At 43.5% G+C, this 18,625-nt stretch overlaps 1 protein-coding gene across 4 annotated transcripts in view; it reads right to left on the bottom strand.

Annotated features, from left to right (window-relative positions):
• The window catches only part of C5H7orf57 (chromosome 5 C7orf57 homolog), a 262,894-nt gene that overhangs the window by 139,099 nt on the left and 105,170 nt on the right, over positions 1-18,625 (bottom strand). For all 4 annotated transcript variants that reach the window (XM_075828556.1, XM_075828555.1, XM_075828554.1 and 1 more), the window contains exon 3: positions 12,906-13,097. In XM_075828556.1, coding sequence (XP_075684671.1) covers positions 12,906-13,097 — 192 coding nt within the window. The remainder of the gene's footprint in view (positions 1-12,905; positions 13,098-18,625) is intronic.

The following is an 18,625-nucleotide window of genomic DNA, read 5'->3' as shown; positions in this document are numbered from 1 at the left end:
CCATATTTTTCGGACTATAAGACAACGTTTTAAGCAAGAATAAATCGTGCTAAAAAGTCCCTGCGTCTTATAGTCCGCAGTCAAGGGACCCGGCCTCGCCGGGCCCCATGACCGCTTTATTACTTAACCTCTTCCCGACCCATGATGTGTCGGCACATCATGGAGCTGGAGGGGGTGATGTATGGAGTGGGCTCACGCGCTGAGCCCGCTACATACACTGCAGGTGTCCGCTTCTGACACGCTGCTATAATGGCCAGGAACAGCAATTTCGCTGTTCCTGGCAGTTTAATGGAGTTGTGCCATAAAAAACATGTATCCCCTATCCACAGGATGGGGGATACATGTGATCGATAAAGAGAACGGGAACCGAAAGTTACCAAGAGCGCTGTCTAAGAAGTGGTGACTTCCGTGTTCTGTGTCCGGCAGCTTCATAGAGATCAATGGGATTCTTCTGCGCATGCGCGAGCGGCTCTCCATTGATCTCTATGGAGCTGCAGAACAGAACCCGGAGGTCCAGGCTTCTCATGTAGCGCTTTGGGTGACTTTCAGTCCCCTGTTCTCCTTATCGCTGGTGGTCCCTTCCGTCGGACCCCCAGTGATCTCACATGTCGCCCCTTTCCTGTGGATAGGGGATAAATGTGTTTTATGACAAATCCCTTTAACTAGTTAAATGTCGTGGTTAATAGCGACCGCGGCATTTATAGGGGTTTTTCTATGAAGGATATTTATGACATATCCACAGGATGATATGTCATAAATGTCAGATAGATGCAGGTCCCACCTCTGGGACCCGCACCTATCTCTAGAACGGGGCCCCCTAAACCCCGTTCTAGCTTTCTGTTCTCTCCCGGCCACTTGGTTACATGTGGAGTTACTGAAACAGCATAACTCGCTGAGCTACGCTGTTTCCGTAACTTCCATAGAACTGATCAGTAGTTACGGAAACAGCATAGCTCGCATGCTACGCTGCTTCCGTAACTGCCATTCACTAATATGGGAGTTAGGGAAACAGCGTAGTTCCGCTGTTTCAGTAACTCCACATGTAACCAAGTGGTCGCTGGTTCAAATCCCCTAGGGGAAATAATAAAATGTGTAAGAAAAAAAACCTGTTAGATAAATTTTCAGGAGTGTAAAAAAAATATATATTAAAAAGTTAAAAAAAAAAAAACCCTTTTCCCATCTTTCCCCAAGCACAATGTAAAAAAATTAAATAATTTCGTATCGCTGTGTCCCTAAAAGTCTGATCTATTACAATATGCCATTATTTAACTCGCACGGTGAGTTAGTCATGAAATAAAAAAGTGATCAAAAAAATCGTATGTACCAAAAAATTGTGCCAATAAAACGACAGCTCGTCCCGCAAAAAATAAGCCCTCACACCGCTCAATCGATGAAAAAAATATAAAAAAAAATGTTGGCTCTCAGTATGTGGTGAAACAGGAAAAAAATTATTTGTTAAAAAAGAATTTATTCGATTTTCTGTTGTCTAAAACCTGGGTGCGTCTTATGGTCAGGTGCGTCTTAAAGTCCGAAAAATACGGTATATAAATTTGGTAACACCGTAATCATTTTGACCCGCAGCATAATGTTAACATGTTGTTTTGATTGCACGGTGAATACTGTAAAAACGAAGCGTAAAAAACAATGGCGGAATCGCTGTTTTATTCATATTCTATCCCACACAATGTCACCTAAAAATTTTATTTACTTGTACCAGTGATGGTTATCCTACCACATTATTGGGGAATAGGCTTCAGCAGTGGGCATTATATTAAATTCAATGTCCCATGCCCTCTGTCTGCAGTGGAAAGGTGGTCGCACAATACAGTCTATTTGAGGTACACAAACAGCTAAGTGAATGCGCTTATCGGTCTCTGTATCTCCTGCTTACTATAATTGACAATAGCTGTGCTCATCTGCCCAACTTTCTGCTGTGGAAATGGGTGACACAGGACCATATTCCTTGGGGCAGCAGGGGTACCATTAGCCGGACTCCCACTCGTTACATATTTAGATCCATTAAACGCGGTTATGTGTTTTGCTTGTACTAGGGATGCTATTATACCAGAATTTGGACTTCAATTCCGATACTTCGTGTAGTATTGCGATTCTCCTTACCAAAAACAACAACTGCTGCCCGCTCTGCTGTCCTGTGTATGTACGCTGCTCTGTGTTGTGTATGTATGCAGGACAGCAGAGCAAGTATGGAGCTGCGTAGTGAACAGTATTATCTAGGGAGAGGGGAGTCAAGGGCCCCACGGTTAACATATGTCCCTGTGCTGGCCGTTGCCTACCAATGCATGTCTAACAAACAATGAATGTGGAAATAACCTGATTGGGGTAGTTAACCGGTGAGACTAGCAAAATATTAATGTCAAATAATGTATACATAAAAAGTAGAATACAACAGTATATTTTAAGGATTTTTTTCCCTCACTATAATATAATCCAGTCTATATTCTGCTCCCCCTTCTTTGCGTATCAAACAGTTCGTAAAAGGAATATCCACATTCCTTCTTAGCTATAATGTAGTGCCGGCAGCCGCGGGTCTCACTCGCCCCAGCGGCTGCCAGCTTGCTTACCCATGTTGCCAGTGGCTCCCTGCCCAAGAACGCAGACTCGCTCTGCTCTCCCCTCCGCCTATGCCCGTAGGGTGCGTGCGCACGCTCAACCCAGCTCTTAAATGGCCATCTCGCGCAACAGGAATATTGTCCCCAGGCTATCCCAGCACATCCTGGACCATTAAAGGAACTCTGCCGACTTCCTCAGTGCCTGAGCAATGTTCGTTCTAGCCCAGAGTCCGTATGCGAAGGGTCCGTATCCAGTTCCCTGAAATCAGAGTCCAGTGTCCAATATCCTTGTCAAGTCAAGTGTCCATGTCAAGTGTCCGTGCCCGCGTCCAGTGTCCGCGTCGAGTCCAGTGTCCGCGTCGAGTCCAGTGACTGAGATGAGTCTAGCACAAGCCAGCTTCCAATAATCTAGCATAAACCGGCTTCCGATAATCCAGCACCAGCCTGTCATCCAGGTACCATCGACCAGTGACTGTCCTATATTTGTTTGGCCAGCTACTACTCCATTACGACGGAGTAGACCAGTCAGTCCAGGTTTGCAGGTGAATTGCAGCCGCAAAAACACCTTTGTGTGCATGGGGCCTTACTCCTAGAAGAAACCACATATTCCATACTCAAGAGTTCCTCACTCCAATAACTTCATCACCAATGAACAGCTTACCAGTATCCTAACTGACACTCTCAAGATCTGGGGTCTGTGGATAGCACACACCCATCCACACTTGTAGAGGGTGTGTTACTTCATTACATAGTAATCTAAGTGAAAGGGTGGCAATAGACACCTCCTACCTTGCCCCTTCCACCCATCTCCTTTCCTTCCCATCCCGTTTTTTGTCTTTTTTTAAAAAATTGGTTTATTTCAAATTTTTCCTAACAAAGCAACATTTGCATACAAAAAAACGAGCAGACACTACAACATTGTCACAAGTCACGAGGATATAGAAATTCAATAACCCCTTCCCGCTGCAGCCACTTTTGACCTTCCTGACAGAGCATCAGTCTTCAAATCTGACATGTTTTACTTTATGTGGTAATAACTTCGGAATGCTTTCACCTATCCAAGCGATTCGGAGCTTGTTTTCTCGTGACACATTGGAATTTACGTTACTGGCAACATTTGCTCAATACATTCAGTATTAAATTGTGAAAAACCTCGGACAGGGACAGGGTTGCTGCCGGTAGAGTGTATTGTGGTCAACATAAGGACATCCGTCTTGTCCTTATACTTAACCAGCAACATGTTCACGATGTGTAGTGCCCTGCTTTCTCCCATTCTTAGGGGTTGCCCAATCAAAGTTTTAGAGAGGCCTCTCTGGTTTTTGTGCACAGTGCCTAATGCTGCAATACTTCTGGTTGAGAGGCATTTAAATAGTGGGATGCTGGTGTAGAAGTTATCCACGTAAAAATGATAACACTGGCCCAGCAGTGGGTGTACCAAATCACACACTATTTTCCTGAAACCAGATAGTGTGCTGAAAACAGTTCCTAATATACATCCTAACTCTATGTGGAAGTAGGGAGATGAAGTTTTTGCCATGTGGCAAAGAACTGCTCCACTTGGAGTGCTTTATGGAGAGACGCCTCCAACCAATCCATCTTGAATAAGTATGACAGTCTGTCCAGAATAAACTTGACTGGTGGGGCCTGGTCGAGTAGCCAGTTTTGTAAAATGGCCTTCGCACCCACCACTGCCACATAATGTAATAATCTACATGCCCTCTGGGAACATCTGTATGTGCCCTAGTCTATATAGCCAAAAATTGAGTGCTGTGTCAGGAGTGTAGTTCGTTAGGTTCGCTGTAAATTTACTCTAAAACTGCATAAAACATATATAGCTAAAACATCAGCTACATATTTTTTTTTAATTTAACGCAACTCCTTTTTTTTTTTTTTCTTTACAGTACTGTATCAAAAAAAATAAAAAAACAAACAAAGACAGCGTAAACCAATTACTACTCTGGCCGATTGTAGGCTCAGAACTCAGTGGCCGCAGACAAAAAAAAAAAAAAAGCCTGCACCAATAATTGAGCACAAATGCCGATCATTGATGACGGTCACTGATCAGCGATCGGCAGCCACAGGATGCACACAGTGCTGGTAGAAATAGACAAAAAAAAACCTGTGTAAAAAAAATAAAAATACCACGGATGCTGATCAGTGTTGGCAATCCGTGTTGCGCAGGGCGCACACAGGGAGATGGTGCAAAAATACCAAAAAAAAAAAAAAAGTTCTGTGCCAAAAATTGTCGGTCAGTGATTCACACTCAGCGGCCGCAGGACATAAAAAGGGGGGGGGAGGGGTAGAGGGATAAGAAGTTTAGGGACAAAACAAATGCTGCTGCTGCTAAAAGAAAAATCAGCAGCAGCACAGATGATGATGATGATGACCACTCTCAGAGTGATCACACAGCAGCAGGAAGCAGTTGGATGCAGACGTCTCAGAAGGATCGCAAAACAGAAAGCCTCAGAATCGGTAAGTATAGCTCACAGACCGTAACACCAGCTCTGCTCACCGTTCCTAACCGAAATGTGGTGGGCAGAGCTGGTGGAGGGTGCATCACTGCCACCTCGTCATCAATACATGGCAGGGATTGGTGCAGTCCTAGACGAAAACTGCAAACGGCCGCAATTGGCCAGTCTGAATTGACCAGCCAATTGCAGCGATTGCCGATGCGGGGGGTGAGTTGTGTAAAGATGGATGCTGTTAGGAACAGCAGCCATCTTTACTTTGTAAATTTAAATTTTTACACTGTAACCCTTTCTCCATTTGTCGTATGGATACGGCAAATTGCGGGAAGCACTAGCTTTCCATGACGTATCCATACGACAAATGTCGGGAAGGGGTTAATGAATACAATATGCATAGTACATAGTGGTTACCATACAAAGTTTTTGCAATATAAGAAACAATCAGGATGTAGTCTTGGGTACAATGCGCCACGAGTCCCTAAATTTACATTAATACAACAATTATAAAGATAAATGAGTAGATGGTTAATTATCAGACCCTTTCGGGTACAATGTAAGTTCAGATCCGCACCATGAATCCCAATTTTTTTTCCAATTTCTGGGGAAATTTTTGGTGGTAGTATATTTATTTTTATTTTTTAAAACGGAAGGATGTCATTAACCAATTGGAGCCATTGGGGCAAAGTGGGGGAAGAGCGAGCCATTCAGTGTAGCGAGATAGCCTTACGAGCCATAAACATGATTCCCTAAGGGGAATCTGTTGGTGGTGGGACCAAACATCAGCATCCTCCAAACAGCCAAATAGACATACAAAGAAATGAAGGGATATAGGATTCCATATAATAGAGCAGCGTTCCAGAATGGAACAATATAAGAACAGCCCCAAATGAGGTGTCAAATCTCAGCCGCCTCCTGAGTGCATCTATGACACCTGGAGGTAGCAACAATATCTGCTCGGTGTAACATCAGGCGTTTGAGATATGCCTAGTGTGCGACATAAAGCGGAGTGAGTTTGTTAGTAGGGGCCGGCAGGGCAGTATAGGTGGTACTCCCGTCAGGTGTAGCTATAGGGGTTGCAGGGGTCGCAATTGCAACCGGGCCCTGTAGCCAGGGGGCCCGCGGTCGCCCCAAATTACTTCTATTAAAAGTTACTATAGTAACTGGGGCCTATGTAATAAACTACACAGGCCCCTGTTACTAGAGTAACAGTATGCTTGCCCTCCTCGTTCCCAGCGCAGCAGAAGTCCCGATGTCATTGAAGTCACGGCGCCGTGCACAACGTCGCGATGCTGGATTGCGTCAAGACCTCCACTGCGCTCAGAGCCGAAGAGTAAGTGTAACGTTACTGTCTGCTGGGGCCCTGTATCTAAGCCTACCTTGTGACAGGCTGAGAGACAGAATCCAACAGACCGTATCACACATGGGCCCTGTATCTAATACAGGGCCTGAGCAGACAGGATCACACATGTGTTACCAAGGGTTTTGTTTTTTTTTGTGTTTGTGCTTTTTTTTTTATTACAGGTTCGGGCGGTTTACGCCTCGAATTACACCTGAAAAAACGCCCCTAATACGCCTACAAACATCTGCCCATTGCTTTCAATGAGAATTACGATGTTCTGTTCCCACGAGCCTTTATTTTACGCGTCACTGTCAAAATACGGCGCGTAAACTGACGGCTCGTCAAAAGAAGTGCAGGACACTTCTTGGGATGTTTTTGGAGCCGTTTTTCATAGACTATTGAAAACAGCTCCGAAAACGGCCGTGAAAAACGCGAGTTGCTCAAAAAACTTCTGAAAATCAGGAGCTGTTTTCCCTTGAAACAGCTCTGTATTTTCAGACGTTTTTGAGTTTGTGTGTGAACATACCCTTAGGAGACCCAGTGATGCAGCGGACAGCTGCGGGCCAACGACCATGAGAAGGTGGGGGGAGGGGCCCAAAAGAACTTTTGCACTGGGGCCCATGACCCATTAGCTACGCTCTTGCACCCAGGCCCCAGACGCTGCTTCCATCTCCATAGTGACCTAGAGATGTAATGTGATGCCAAGTGTCACTACATAAGGCAAGTTTATTAAAAATCTAGATGGGAGTCTTCATGGCCCGCCACACTTTTAAAATAGGTTTGCTGTGGTGTATATATAGTCACACACTGCATATGAGAAGGGGTAGATGAGAGGGAATCGGTCACCAGATTTATGATGCACTATCTGAGGGAAGCAGAAAGTATTGACAAACGGATTTCAGGGGTCTGTCAGTGGTCAATATGGATTAATTTTCATAATATTACGGTTTACCAGTTGCAACACAAGCTGAGCACAGCGTGCTCCCTCTGCTGCTGATTGACAGCTTTCTCCCTATTACTGTGCATAGAGAAGATAGCTGACAATCAGCGGCGATGGGTGGGATTAGCCTGCATATAATGAATATGGAGGACTCCAGAATTAGCACGTGCACATTAGGAGGATTCCTGGCTCGGCTCGCGCTGAACCTTATAAACTGATTTTATGCAATCTACACGATATTGACAAGTGAAACATCAATGAAAACAGGGTTTTCAGGCACCTGGGATAAGGCAGCATAAACCTGGTGACAGATTCCATTTAAATTAGGTTCAATAGGGCTAGAACTTTAAAACTAAAGGCAATTGTATTTGTGTTTACGGTAAATACGGTGCCGTTCCCACACCTCCAGTATCCTTACTCAGTACAGCGGTGACTTTCTGACACAATCACGTGACATGAACACATCATGTCATGGTGTAAGAAAAGTAAACAGAGATGACGGGAGACAGGCGGGTACCTGCGGTGCGGGAATGGCACAGAAATACCTAAGATAAGTACATTGCAATTTGTTTTATTTTCAATCTAAAGTCCTATTAAAGTAATTTTAATATCTCAGAAAACCCCTTTGACAACCTTCCCCAGTGCTCGCTCCTTACTAGGTTGCGGCCGACCATTCTGCTTACTTCCCTCCCTTTAAAGGCTCAAATGGTAAACCCCCAGGGGCACTGACCAATCTCACTGTATTGGGCCCCAAAATTTCTGATGGGGACAGCATCGCCTCTAAAATCTCCTTATTGATTCCCACTTCGTTCGGGATGGTGGGAGGTGTTGTAAACCTTGGACACCTTGGGGATGAAAAGGTGAGAGAAGCAAGCAAAGGGGAATCTACAACTGAGGCTCTGGGATAATCAGGAAATTGTACTTGCATGGCATGCCTGAGTTGCAAAAACCTGTAAAAGGAACTATGGAGTAGATAATACTCTGCAATTGTTCAAAAGTATCAATTGTTCAATCAATTGAGAAAGGCATTCTATGCCTTGGTTACGCCAAAATTGCCAACTGTGCATACGCGCTAATTCTTCCAGTAGCAGATTCTCCCAGTTACCAAATAGACAAAGGCCCCGAGGTGGCAAACAGTTTTTTTTTTTACAAGATTTTAGACCTGGCTAGCCAGGACATGCATTGGAATTTGGGGCTCACTAAGGTATGATGGACCGCTGCCCAAGTAAACTTGGAGACTAGTCCTGCCAGATGGGTCATGCAAAAGGCTTTTAGTGCTCTCAGAACGAAGAGGATAGAAGCCAGGGTCCCAGGTACTTAGACTGTGCTAAAAGGTAATATAGGAAATAGTGAGGAAAGGACCCATCAAGCCATTTCAGAGTTGTAAGGCTTGTAGGGTTATGCCAAATAAAGGAGACCAATACACGATCAATATGCTTAAAAATTGATTTGGGTATGGGAAGGCACACGTGCTGCAGGGTGTAGAGTAGCTTAAAAACGTACCATAAATCTTCATCAAGTTAATTCGACCCATGACTGAAATTTGAAGGGTGAGCCACGCTCTGGATTTGTCATTTACCCGTTAGAGGAAAGGTAGAACATTGAGATGATGGAACTTAGGGGTGGATGTGTAATTTTTATCCCTAGGTAGCGAAAATTATGTACAAAAGGAAAAAGGATAACCCCTAGCAGTAATCACATTATAGTCTAGTGGGTAGAGGGCTGACATGTCCCAACTGATGGCGAAGCTAGAAAAAGAGCCAAACTCATCAATCAGGTCTATGGTAGCTTGTAGTGAAGGGCCAGAGTCTCGGAGGAAGAGAATGAGGTCATCAGCATATAGTGAGAGTGGGAATTCTTGACGTTCTCCGCTGCCCTAGCCAAAGAAAGGGGATAGTTGACCATTTACCATAATACGGAACTCCAGGGAAATGTAAAGCAACTTTACCCACTTCAAAAAGGAGGGTCAAAAACCAAAAGCTTGAATACAAGCCCAGAAAAACATTCCATTCTAGGACTTGGCTGCGTCTAGCGAGGCCAAGACCTGATCTACAACATCCGCATGTTGAACAAAGTTGTGTATTAAAGACCTCGCCAAGGTTAATAGAGGTCAACTTGGCCATCATGAAGCTAGTTTAAAGAGGCTCTGTCACCAGATTATAAGTCTACCTCCTACATAATGTGATCGGCGCTGTAATGTAGATAACAGCAGTGGTTTTTATTTTGAAAAACGATCATTGTTGAGCAAGTTATGAGCTAGTTTAGATTTATGCTAATGAGTTTCTCAATGGACAACTGGGCGTGTTTTTACTTTTTACCAACTGGGTGTTGTACAGAGAAGTGTATGAGGCTGACCAATCAGTGACTAACCAGCCTCATACACTTCTCATTGTTCCAGCCCAGAATGATCCACAGCACAGTGTGATTGTGCAGTGAAAGAAGATGGGCTGGAACAATGAGAAGTGTATGACACTGATTGATCACTGATTGGTCAGCCTCATACACTCCTCTGTACAACACCCAGTTGGTAAAAAGTAAAAACACGCCCAATTGTCCATTGAGAAACTCATTATCATAAATCTAAACTAGCTCATAACTTGCTCAAAAATGATCGTTTTTCAAAATAAAAACCACTGCTGTTATCTACATTACAGCGCCGATCACATTATGTAGGAGGTAGACTTATAATCTGGTGACAGAGCCTCTTTAATCACCATGTATAAAAATCTACAGGATCACCTTATTCAATCAGGGTGCTAAAATATTGGCCAATGTTTTGCAGTCACAGTTGAGTAGAGAAATCGACCTATACGATCCACATTCCTGCGGTTCCTTAGCAGGCCTCGGCAATAAAATAATGGAGGCCCCAAAAATGAATGCTGGTAAATAGCCCCGAGAAAAGCGGTCAATGTGCACGGACAGAAGTTGCGCGCCTAGTTCATCACTATATCATTTGTAAATATCAGGGGGAAGCCCATCAGGGCATGGGGCCCTTTCCAGAGGGGTGAGTAGATATGGCCTGAGATATTTAATCAAATGTGATATCTGCCTCCAAAGACTAAACCTGATCGGTTCTTAGTGTAGGAAACGGGAGCTTCTAGAGAAAGGAGTAAATTCCCGCCTTTGATGTAGTAGAGCAGAAGGAATATAGGTTGAGTGAAAAACATGGAAACATTGGGAAAAAGAAGTAATGGATATACAAATTTGGCCCTGAGCATTGTTAATCGCTACAACAGCAGATGGGCCAGAGCAATCTCGAGTAAGGTATGTCAACAGCTTTGCCGGCCGATTCCCAAACTAAAAATTCCTCTGCTTTGGAAAAAAAAACTATGGCATTTGGCCTTAAGCGCCAGTAATTGGCAGCAAGATTGCTGGGGGCACCTCCAGCGAGACCTGTTAGCATTAGTGGGGTCAGCGACATATTCAGCTTTCTCCAGTGCTACCTGTGGAGTCACCAAGGGCCTTGGCCACATCCCATGTCTTATTGGATACCCTAATTTCAGGGTTGATTTGAAAGAATACCTCAAGTTGAAAAGGAATTCTATCAGGCTGGGGGTACTGGGAAAAATGAATGGAGAAGTGTGTGTGTGTGTGTGTGTGTGTGTGTGTGTGTGTGTGTGTGTGTGTGTGTGTGTGTGTGTGTGTGGTCAAGGACAGAAAGTAGCTCAACAGAATGGTCCGCTATACTTCTTAGGAGGTAGGCCATGTCCGCCGCATGTGGCATTGTTTGGGGGAAAACAAAAAGGTATTGTCTATGCGTGATAGTGACCTATGCGATGGAGAGTAGCAGGAGTACACTTTAGTAATGGTTTTAAGATGTTGCCAAACATCGCACCATCCCACTTCATCCAGCCATGTCTTAAGGACCATGGGTCCACTGGCAGGATAAGGCACAGGGGAGCGGGAGAGCCCATCCAACAGGGGATTGAGGACAAAATAAAAAAAAAGTCACCTGTACATATGATCAAGTGGTCTGGAAAGTCCAGAGCAAACAGCAAAGCTTGTCGCAGAAGACCCATGTCAGCTAGAGGTGAATGCAAATGCAGTTTAAAAGTAGTCACAGCCAAATATTTATTGGATTCATCCATCCGCAATTTTATTAGGTTGTTGGCCCTGGGTGCCCTCCAGCAGGGCCCAACACATTATTGCACATAAGGTAGTTTTCTAGGTCGTCTCTCTTGGATTGCCAAACATTGGCTGTAGAGGAGGGCAAACTGACTCTGGCAGTCAGCGGTACCAGTTGGTTCTCTATAGAGAAGATGCGGTCTTCAGCCATTGTAACCTGCTCCCGCAGCGCCCGGAAGTCGTAGGAAGCCAAGATCACCCCATCCCTGGTCCCGTTATAAGGCAAGTTCAGCTGCATCCACAACGTCTTGGTCTTGTGCTGACGTCTGGGCCTCAGGTCTGTTTGTGCGCGTAGCGCTCCAAGGGTTGTGCGGTGTTGCTGAAACAGATTTTCATCATGGACTAGCCGGGGATATGCAGAGAGCCTGCCACAGCTAGAATGTAAGGAATTCAGATGTTTGCTGGAATATCAGGAGAATAATCAGGGGAATGGGTGACCGGAGCTCAGCAGACACCGTTCCGCTCACATAGTCCCTAGGACAACCCCCCCCCCCTTTTTCTACTTCTTACTTCGCTCTTATGCGCTCTTCTTTTACTCTTGTATTGTTTAATTATGTTGCGATCCGAAATTAGTACACTATACTATTGTATTCAAGCTTCTATGTTTAGCCAAGGTTGTCTTCCTCTGTACTTTGTATGTTGAAGAAAATGTTAAGGCTTAACATTTTTATGATAAAAAAAAAGAAAGAAGAAGATTTGAAAGGAAGACTGTAGAGTTTGTTTAAATTGTACAGCACAGTTCAATCACAATAGTTATAAAAATGATGGAAAAAGCAACAATATGCTGTAAGGACTCCTTTAGAGAGGGTTTTTTTGTTGAGTTTTAAAAAGAATGCAAAAAAGAAGTTTGAAGTGTTTTTTATGTCATTTGTACATGCATTTTTGAAGTTCTACTAGGAAGCCTAAGGCCCTGTCCACAGAGTTTTTTTTTGCCGTAGTCTTTGCCACGGAAACCGCTGCAAAAAACTGACAAAATTGCCTCCCATTGATTTCAGAGGCGTTTTTTTCCAGCGAGCAAAAGAAAAACGCTCACGGGACAAAGAAGCGACATGCCCTATCTTGAGGCATTCTCCGCCTCAAAAACGCCATTGAAATAAATGGGAGGCTTTTTTTGACGCTTTTTTTCATTGACTGTTGTAGAAAGTTAAAAAAAAAAGCCTAAAAACAAAAAACCAGCAAAAAGCACGTCAAAACGCCTGAGGTGCAAAACCACTTCAACAAAACCGGAGCAAATTTTCTGCCTGCAAAAAAACTCTGGCATTTTTTTTCCTTAGGCCCTGTTCACACAAACCACTTTTTTAGTATGCTGTGTTTTGAAAAAGCAAAAAGAAACCACCACAGACCCACAAATGCCACTAAAATACCACAGGATAATGTAAAATGATAGCAATTATTTTAAGTGACAGCCACCTACTGCCATTTGTGAATGGTTATTAAATTAGTTCTAACATATTACTATTTACCTGGTCGACCTCCTTGTTTGGCTAGTTTTACATAATCAGAGTCTGTTTCTTTGATCCATTTTTTGCGGCCTTCGTTTAAGAATTCATTATGGGGTTCTGCGAGGTCGCTTAGTCCTGGAATTTGTGAGGCGGGAGGAAGATCAACTTTGCTTGTCTTCTCTGTTTGTTTCAAAGGTGCATGGTTAAACCAATCTGTAATACAGAATGTTATAAGAAGTTACTCACATTATTACCACGTCTAATATTTTACGTTTTTGTGTGAAAAAAAACTCCAAAATGACCTCACAAAATAAACGACAGAGTATAGCAGAATATAAAAAGCCGGGTTTTCCAGGATGTCTAAATAAAGCTTTTTATATTCAAATAGCAATTTTTTTTATTTGCAATACACTTACTGTAACGTCCGCGGATTATCGTCCCCACTCACCCCTCGACGGCTGCGACTGCAGACCTCTGCGTTACATAGTTACATAGTACAACTGAAAAAAGATACATGTCCATCAAGTTCAACCAAGGGACGGGAAAAGGGAAGCTAATATTTTTTTGTCCTAGGAAATTATCTAAGCCTTTTATAAAGCCATCTACTGTCCCTGCTGCGACCAGCTCCTGCGGTAGGCTATTCCATAGATTCACAGTTCTTACAGTAAAGAAGGCTTGTTGCCTCTGCAGGTTGAACCTTTTTTTCTCCAGACGGAGGGAGTGTCCCCTTGTTTTTTGAAGGGGTTTTACAAGGAACAGGATTTCACCATATTTTTTGTATGTGCCATTAACCCCTTCCCGACATTTGACGTATACATACGCCAAAGTCGGGTAGGGGAAGTATGGAGCGGGTTCACTGAGTGAACCCGCTTCATACGATGCCAGTGTCGGCAGTTTGTCACAGCCGACACCTCAGAGTAACTAGCGGCATCGCGCTCGAGCGAGATCCCGCTCGTTTAACTCGTTAAATGGCGCGGTCAACCGCAGCATTTAAATCGTTAGAAAGAGGGGGGCGACCCCCTCTAACAGCTCATCGCGACCCCCGTCATTTCAGCCGTAACGGCATGTGCAAGCACTTGAACGCCGCGTCCATTACGGACGTAACTGGAGCTGGTTTTCCATGGAGTCCATGGAAAACGGCTCCATTTACGTCTGAAGAAGTGACATGACACTTCTTTGGCGCGGGCGTCTATTTATGCGCCGTCTTTTGACAGCAACGCGTAAATATACGCCTCGTGTGAACAGACAAACGTCAGCCCATTGCTTTCAATGGGCAGATGTTTGTCAACGCTATCGTGGCGCATTTTCGGACGTAATTCGAGGCGTAAAACGCCCGATTTACGTCCGTAAATAAGCCGTGTGAACATACCCTCAGAATCACGATATACTGCAATACATTAGTATTGCAGTATATCGTACATGCGATCTAACTATCGCTGGTTGAAGTCCCCTAGGGGGACTAATAAAAAAAAAGTAAAAATTAGTTAAATAAAGTTGTTTTTTTTGTGTAAAAAAAAATAAATAATTTTTTAAAAGTTCAAAATAACCCCTTCTTCTCATTTTCTCCCTAGAGCATAGTAAAAAAACAAACATAATTGGTATCGCCGCGTCCGTAAAAGTCTGAACTATTACAATATGTCATTATTTAACCCGCACGGTGAACGCTGTAAAAAAAAAAAAAAAAAAAAAATTGTAAACGCCAGAATCTCTATTTTTTGGTCACCTAATCTCCCACAAAAATGAAATAAAAAAAGTGATCAAACCGTCGCATTTTCACCAAAATTTTATTATTAAAAACCACAGCTTATCCCGCAAAAAATAAGCCCTTATACCACTCAGAGTAAAAATAAAAAAGTTGTGGCTCTCGGAATTTGGCGACACAAAATAAATTTTCTTTTTTTACACTTAGGTTTTTACTTGTAAAAGTAGTAAAATATAGAAAATACTATATATATTTGGTATCGCTGTAGTTGTATTGACCCAGAGAATAAAGTTAACATGTTGTTTTAATTGCACAGTGAATTCCGTAAACACGGCGCGTTAAAAACCATGGAGTCGCTGTTTTTTTCATTTTCTACCCCATAAATAATTATTTTCCCGTTTCCTAGTACATTATATGGCAAAATAAATGGTGCTACGAAAAACGACAACTCGTCCCGCAAAAATCAAGCCCTCATAGTACTACATCGACGGAAAAATAAAGACGTTATGGCTTTTGGAAGGTGGGGAGGAAAAAACAAAAATGAAAATCTGAAAAAGGCCTGCGGCGGGAAGGGGTTAATATATTTATATAAATTAATCATGTCTCCCTTAGTCGTCTCTTTTCAAGGCTAAATAGGTTTAATTCTTTTAATCTTTCCTCATAACTTAGATTTTCCATGCCCCTTATTAGCGTCGTTGCTCTTCTTTGTATTGTTTCCAACTCCAGGGCATCCTTTCTATGAACTGGAGCCCAGAACGGAACTGCATATTCTAGATGAGGCCTCACTAATGCTTTTTAAAGTGGTAATATTACATCCCTGTCCCGCGAATCCATGCCTCTTTTGATACACGACAATATCCTGCTGGCCCTTGAAGCAGCTGATTGACATTGCATGCTGTTATTTAGTTTATGATTTACAAGTACACCCAGATCCTTCTCAACAAGTGACTCCCCCAGTGTAGCTCCCCCTAGGACATATGATGCATGCAGGTAGTTGGTACCCAGATGCATAACTTTACATTTATCTACATTAAACTTCATTTACCAAGTGGACGCCCAAACACTTAGGGTATGTGCACATACACTAATTACGTCCGTAATTGACAGACGTATTTCGGCCGCAAGTACCGGACCGAACACAATGCAGGGAGCCGGGCTCCTAGCATCATACTTATGTACGATGCTAGGAGTCCCTGCCTCGCTGCAGGACAACTGTCCCGTACTGTAATCATGTTTTCAGTACGGGACAGTAGTTCCACGGAGAGGCAGGGACTCCTAGCATCGTACATAAGTATGATGCCAGGAGCCCGGCTCCCTGCACTGTGTTCGGTCCGGGACTTGTGGCCGAAATACGTCCGGCAATTACGGACGTAATTGGTGTGTGTGCACATACCCTGAGTTTGTTTAAATCCGCTTTGCAATTCATGAACATCTTCCATAGACTGAATAATACTACATAGCTTGGTGTCATCTGCAAAAATAGAAATAGTGCTTTTAATCCCATCCTCTATATCATTAATAAATAAGTTGAATAATTGTGGTCCCAGCACTGAACCCTGGGGTACACCACTTATAACTGGGGACCATTGAGAATAGGAATCATTGAGCACAACTTTCTGGATACGGTAGTTGAGCCAATTCTCAATCCAATTACAAACTATACTTTCTAAACCTATAGTCCTTAATTTACCCATTAGACGTCTTTGAGGGACAGTGTCAAATGCCTTTGCAAAGTCCAAAAACACTATATCCACAGCGGCCCCTCTGTCTAGGCTTCTGCTCACCTCTTCATAAAAACAAAATCAGGTTGGTTTGACAACTTCTGTCCTTCGTAAAACTGTGCTGTCACTTATAATACAATTTTTTTGTCACATAATCCTGTATATAGTCCCTCAAACATTTTCCCCACGATGGATGTTAAGCTTACTGGTCTATAATTACCCTCGCGGCCATCCTGCTCGGCAACGTCCTTTAGGGTGCGCGCACGCGCTTTGGTTCCCGGCCTTAAAGGGCCAGTGCGCGCACATGAAAATAATTACAAATTATCCCCAGATCACCCTGGACTATAAAAAGGGCTCTGCCCTTTCACTCCTTGCATGAGCATTGTTGTGTATTCCTATGTTAGTATTAGCAAATGCTCCCTTAGTCATATCCTTTTCCCAGTGTTCCCGTGCCCTGCTCCCTGTATCCCAAGCGGTGTTTAATCCTGTGCGTCTAGTGTTGGAGCCACGTCTGTTGTCATACACTACGTCTGGTGTCATCTGCCAAGTTTGGCGTCATCTAACTTAAAGTTCCATCCGCGCCTAAGCCTCTGCTACCATCTGGACTATTACAGGTACTCTTGTGCTAGGACTTTGCATAGACTTTGTAGACTATTTGGCCAGCTGCTACTCCGCTTCGGCAGTGCGGCCTAGTGGGTCCACATACCCACGGATTGTGACACTTACCTTATTGCTACTGCACCGCCGGTTGCTCCTCTTTAGAAAACTGTACGTGCAGATGTCAACAAGACAGGGGTTGGTGATTGGCAGCTGATGTCATGTGATGTCAATAGGACGTCACGCCATCATGAACAGTTTGTAAACAGGAAGGACTAGGATCCAGAGAGTAAATAAAAAAGGCAAATATATTGTTTGTTTGTTTTTGCAACTGTGGCATCTGAGCTGTTAGAAACAGTGGGATGGCCGTCTGACATTAACATGCCGTTTTTACTGCACGATGAACTCCGTAAAACCTAAACCCACAAGAAAAAAAAAAAAAGAAAAGAAAGAAACAGGAATGGCTGCTTTTTTCCCTTTCCAACCGAAAAATATATTTTTCCCAGTTTCCTACTACATCATGTGGTACAATAAATGGAGCCGTGAAAATCTACAACTCATCCCGCAAAAAACAAGCCCTCATACGGAAGAATAAAAAAGTAATGGCTTTTGGAATGTAGGGATTAAAAAGCAAAAAAGTGAAAAATGGCGATGTCAGGAAGGGAATCTGCCAGCAGTTTTGAAGCTATAAAGTGTATAAAAATGTATTATAAAAAAGAAAATATAAATGCATAATACAGAAAAATATTTTTCATTATATGTGTGCTAATAATGTGTAAAATATAATGCTATATTTAGTTGTAAATGGCTAGTGACTAGAGAGAGACAGTTTTCTTCCTTTACATATATTCCCTAAACAGGGTGTCTCTTGAGAAACTCTTTATCTGTTTACAAGAAAATAATCCAAGCAACGGAGATGGCAATCTTTTATGCATAAACACCTTCACGGAAGGGGTTACCGCAAAGCGCAATATCATTACGTTGCGGTGATCGTGAGGGCTCAGAAGCGGAGCACGCATCATCACCGCCGGTTGTCAGTTGTATATTACAGCTGACACCCTGCTGTTACGACCAGGACCAGAGCTAATCTCCGATCCGGCCGAATAACCCCTTAGATGCTGCGCTCAGTAGAGATGGAAGCATCTGAGGGGTTTTTAGCCGACCGACATCCCAGTGACGCGTTAGATGGTGTGCCCATATTTGGTATGGCAACCGGAGGCCTAACAAAGGCCTTCGTTTCTGCCTTGTACGGAAGCCTCCAGCGGGTCCTCATAGGCCTCCTGTCCGTATATGACTGACCACTCCAAGGACACATTCAGACATGGCGGAATTGCTGTTGAATTCCGCAACGGACAGTCCACAGTGGAATCCTGCAACAGACGTTTTTTACATAGAAATACATGAAGACTAATTTTCAAACCGTGTTGTTTACTGAGGAGTGCCCTCAAACCCTGGATGGTCCAGATGGCTGGAGTAGTGGATGGTTGGTGAATGGCCACCATGTCCCAACAAGGCTGCGACGTCAGCAAGGAGGTGGCGGAGTCGTGTTTTGGACTGGAATCATGGGGAGAGAGCTGGTAGGCCGCTTTAGGGTCCCTGACGGTGTGAAAATGACCTCTGCAAAGTACGTAGAGTTTATGACTGACCACTTTCTTCTGTGGTACAAAAAGAAGAACCGTGCCTTCCGTAGCAAAATTATCTTCATGCATGACAATGCACCA

The sequence above is a fragment of the Rhinoderma darwinii genome, chromosome 5 (assembly GCF_050947455.1).
Source record: "Rhinoderma darwinii isolate aRhiDar2 chromosome 5, aRhiDar2.hap1, whole genome shotgun sequence".
NCBI classification, from domain to species: Eukaryota; Metazoa; Chordata; class Amphibia; order Anura; family Rhinodermatidae; genus Rhinoderma; species Rhinoderma darwinii.
The sequence above is the reverse complement of the archived record's forward strand: the minus strand, read 5'-3'. Positions and strand labels throughout refer to the sequence as shown.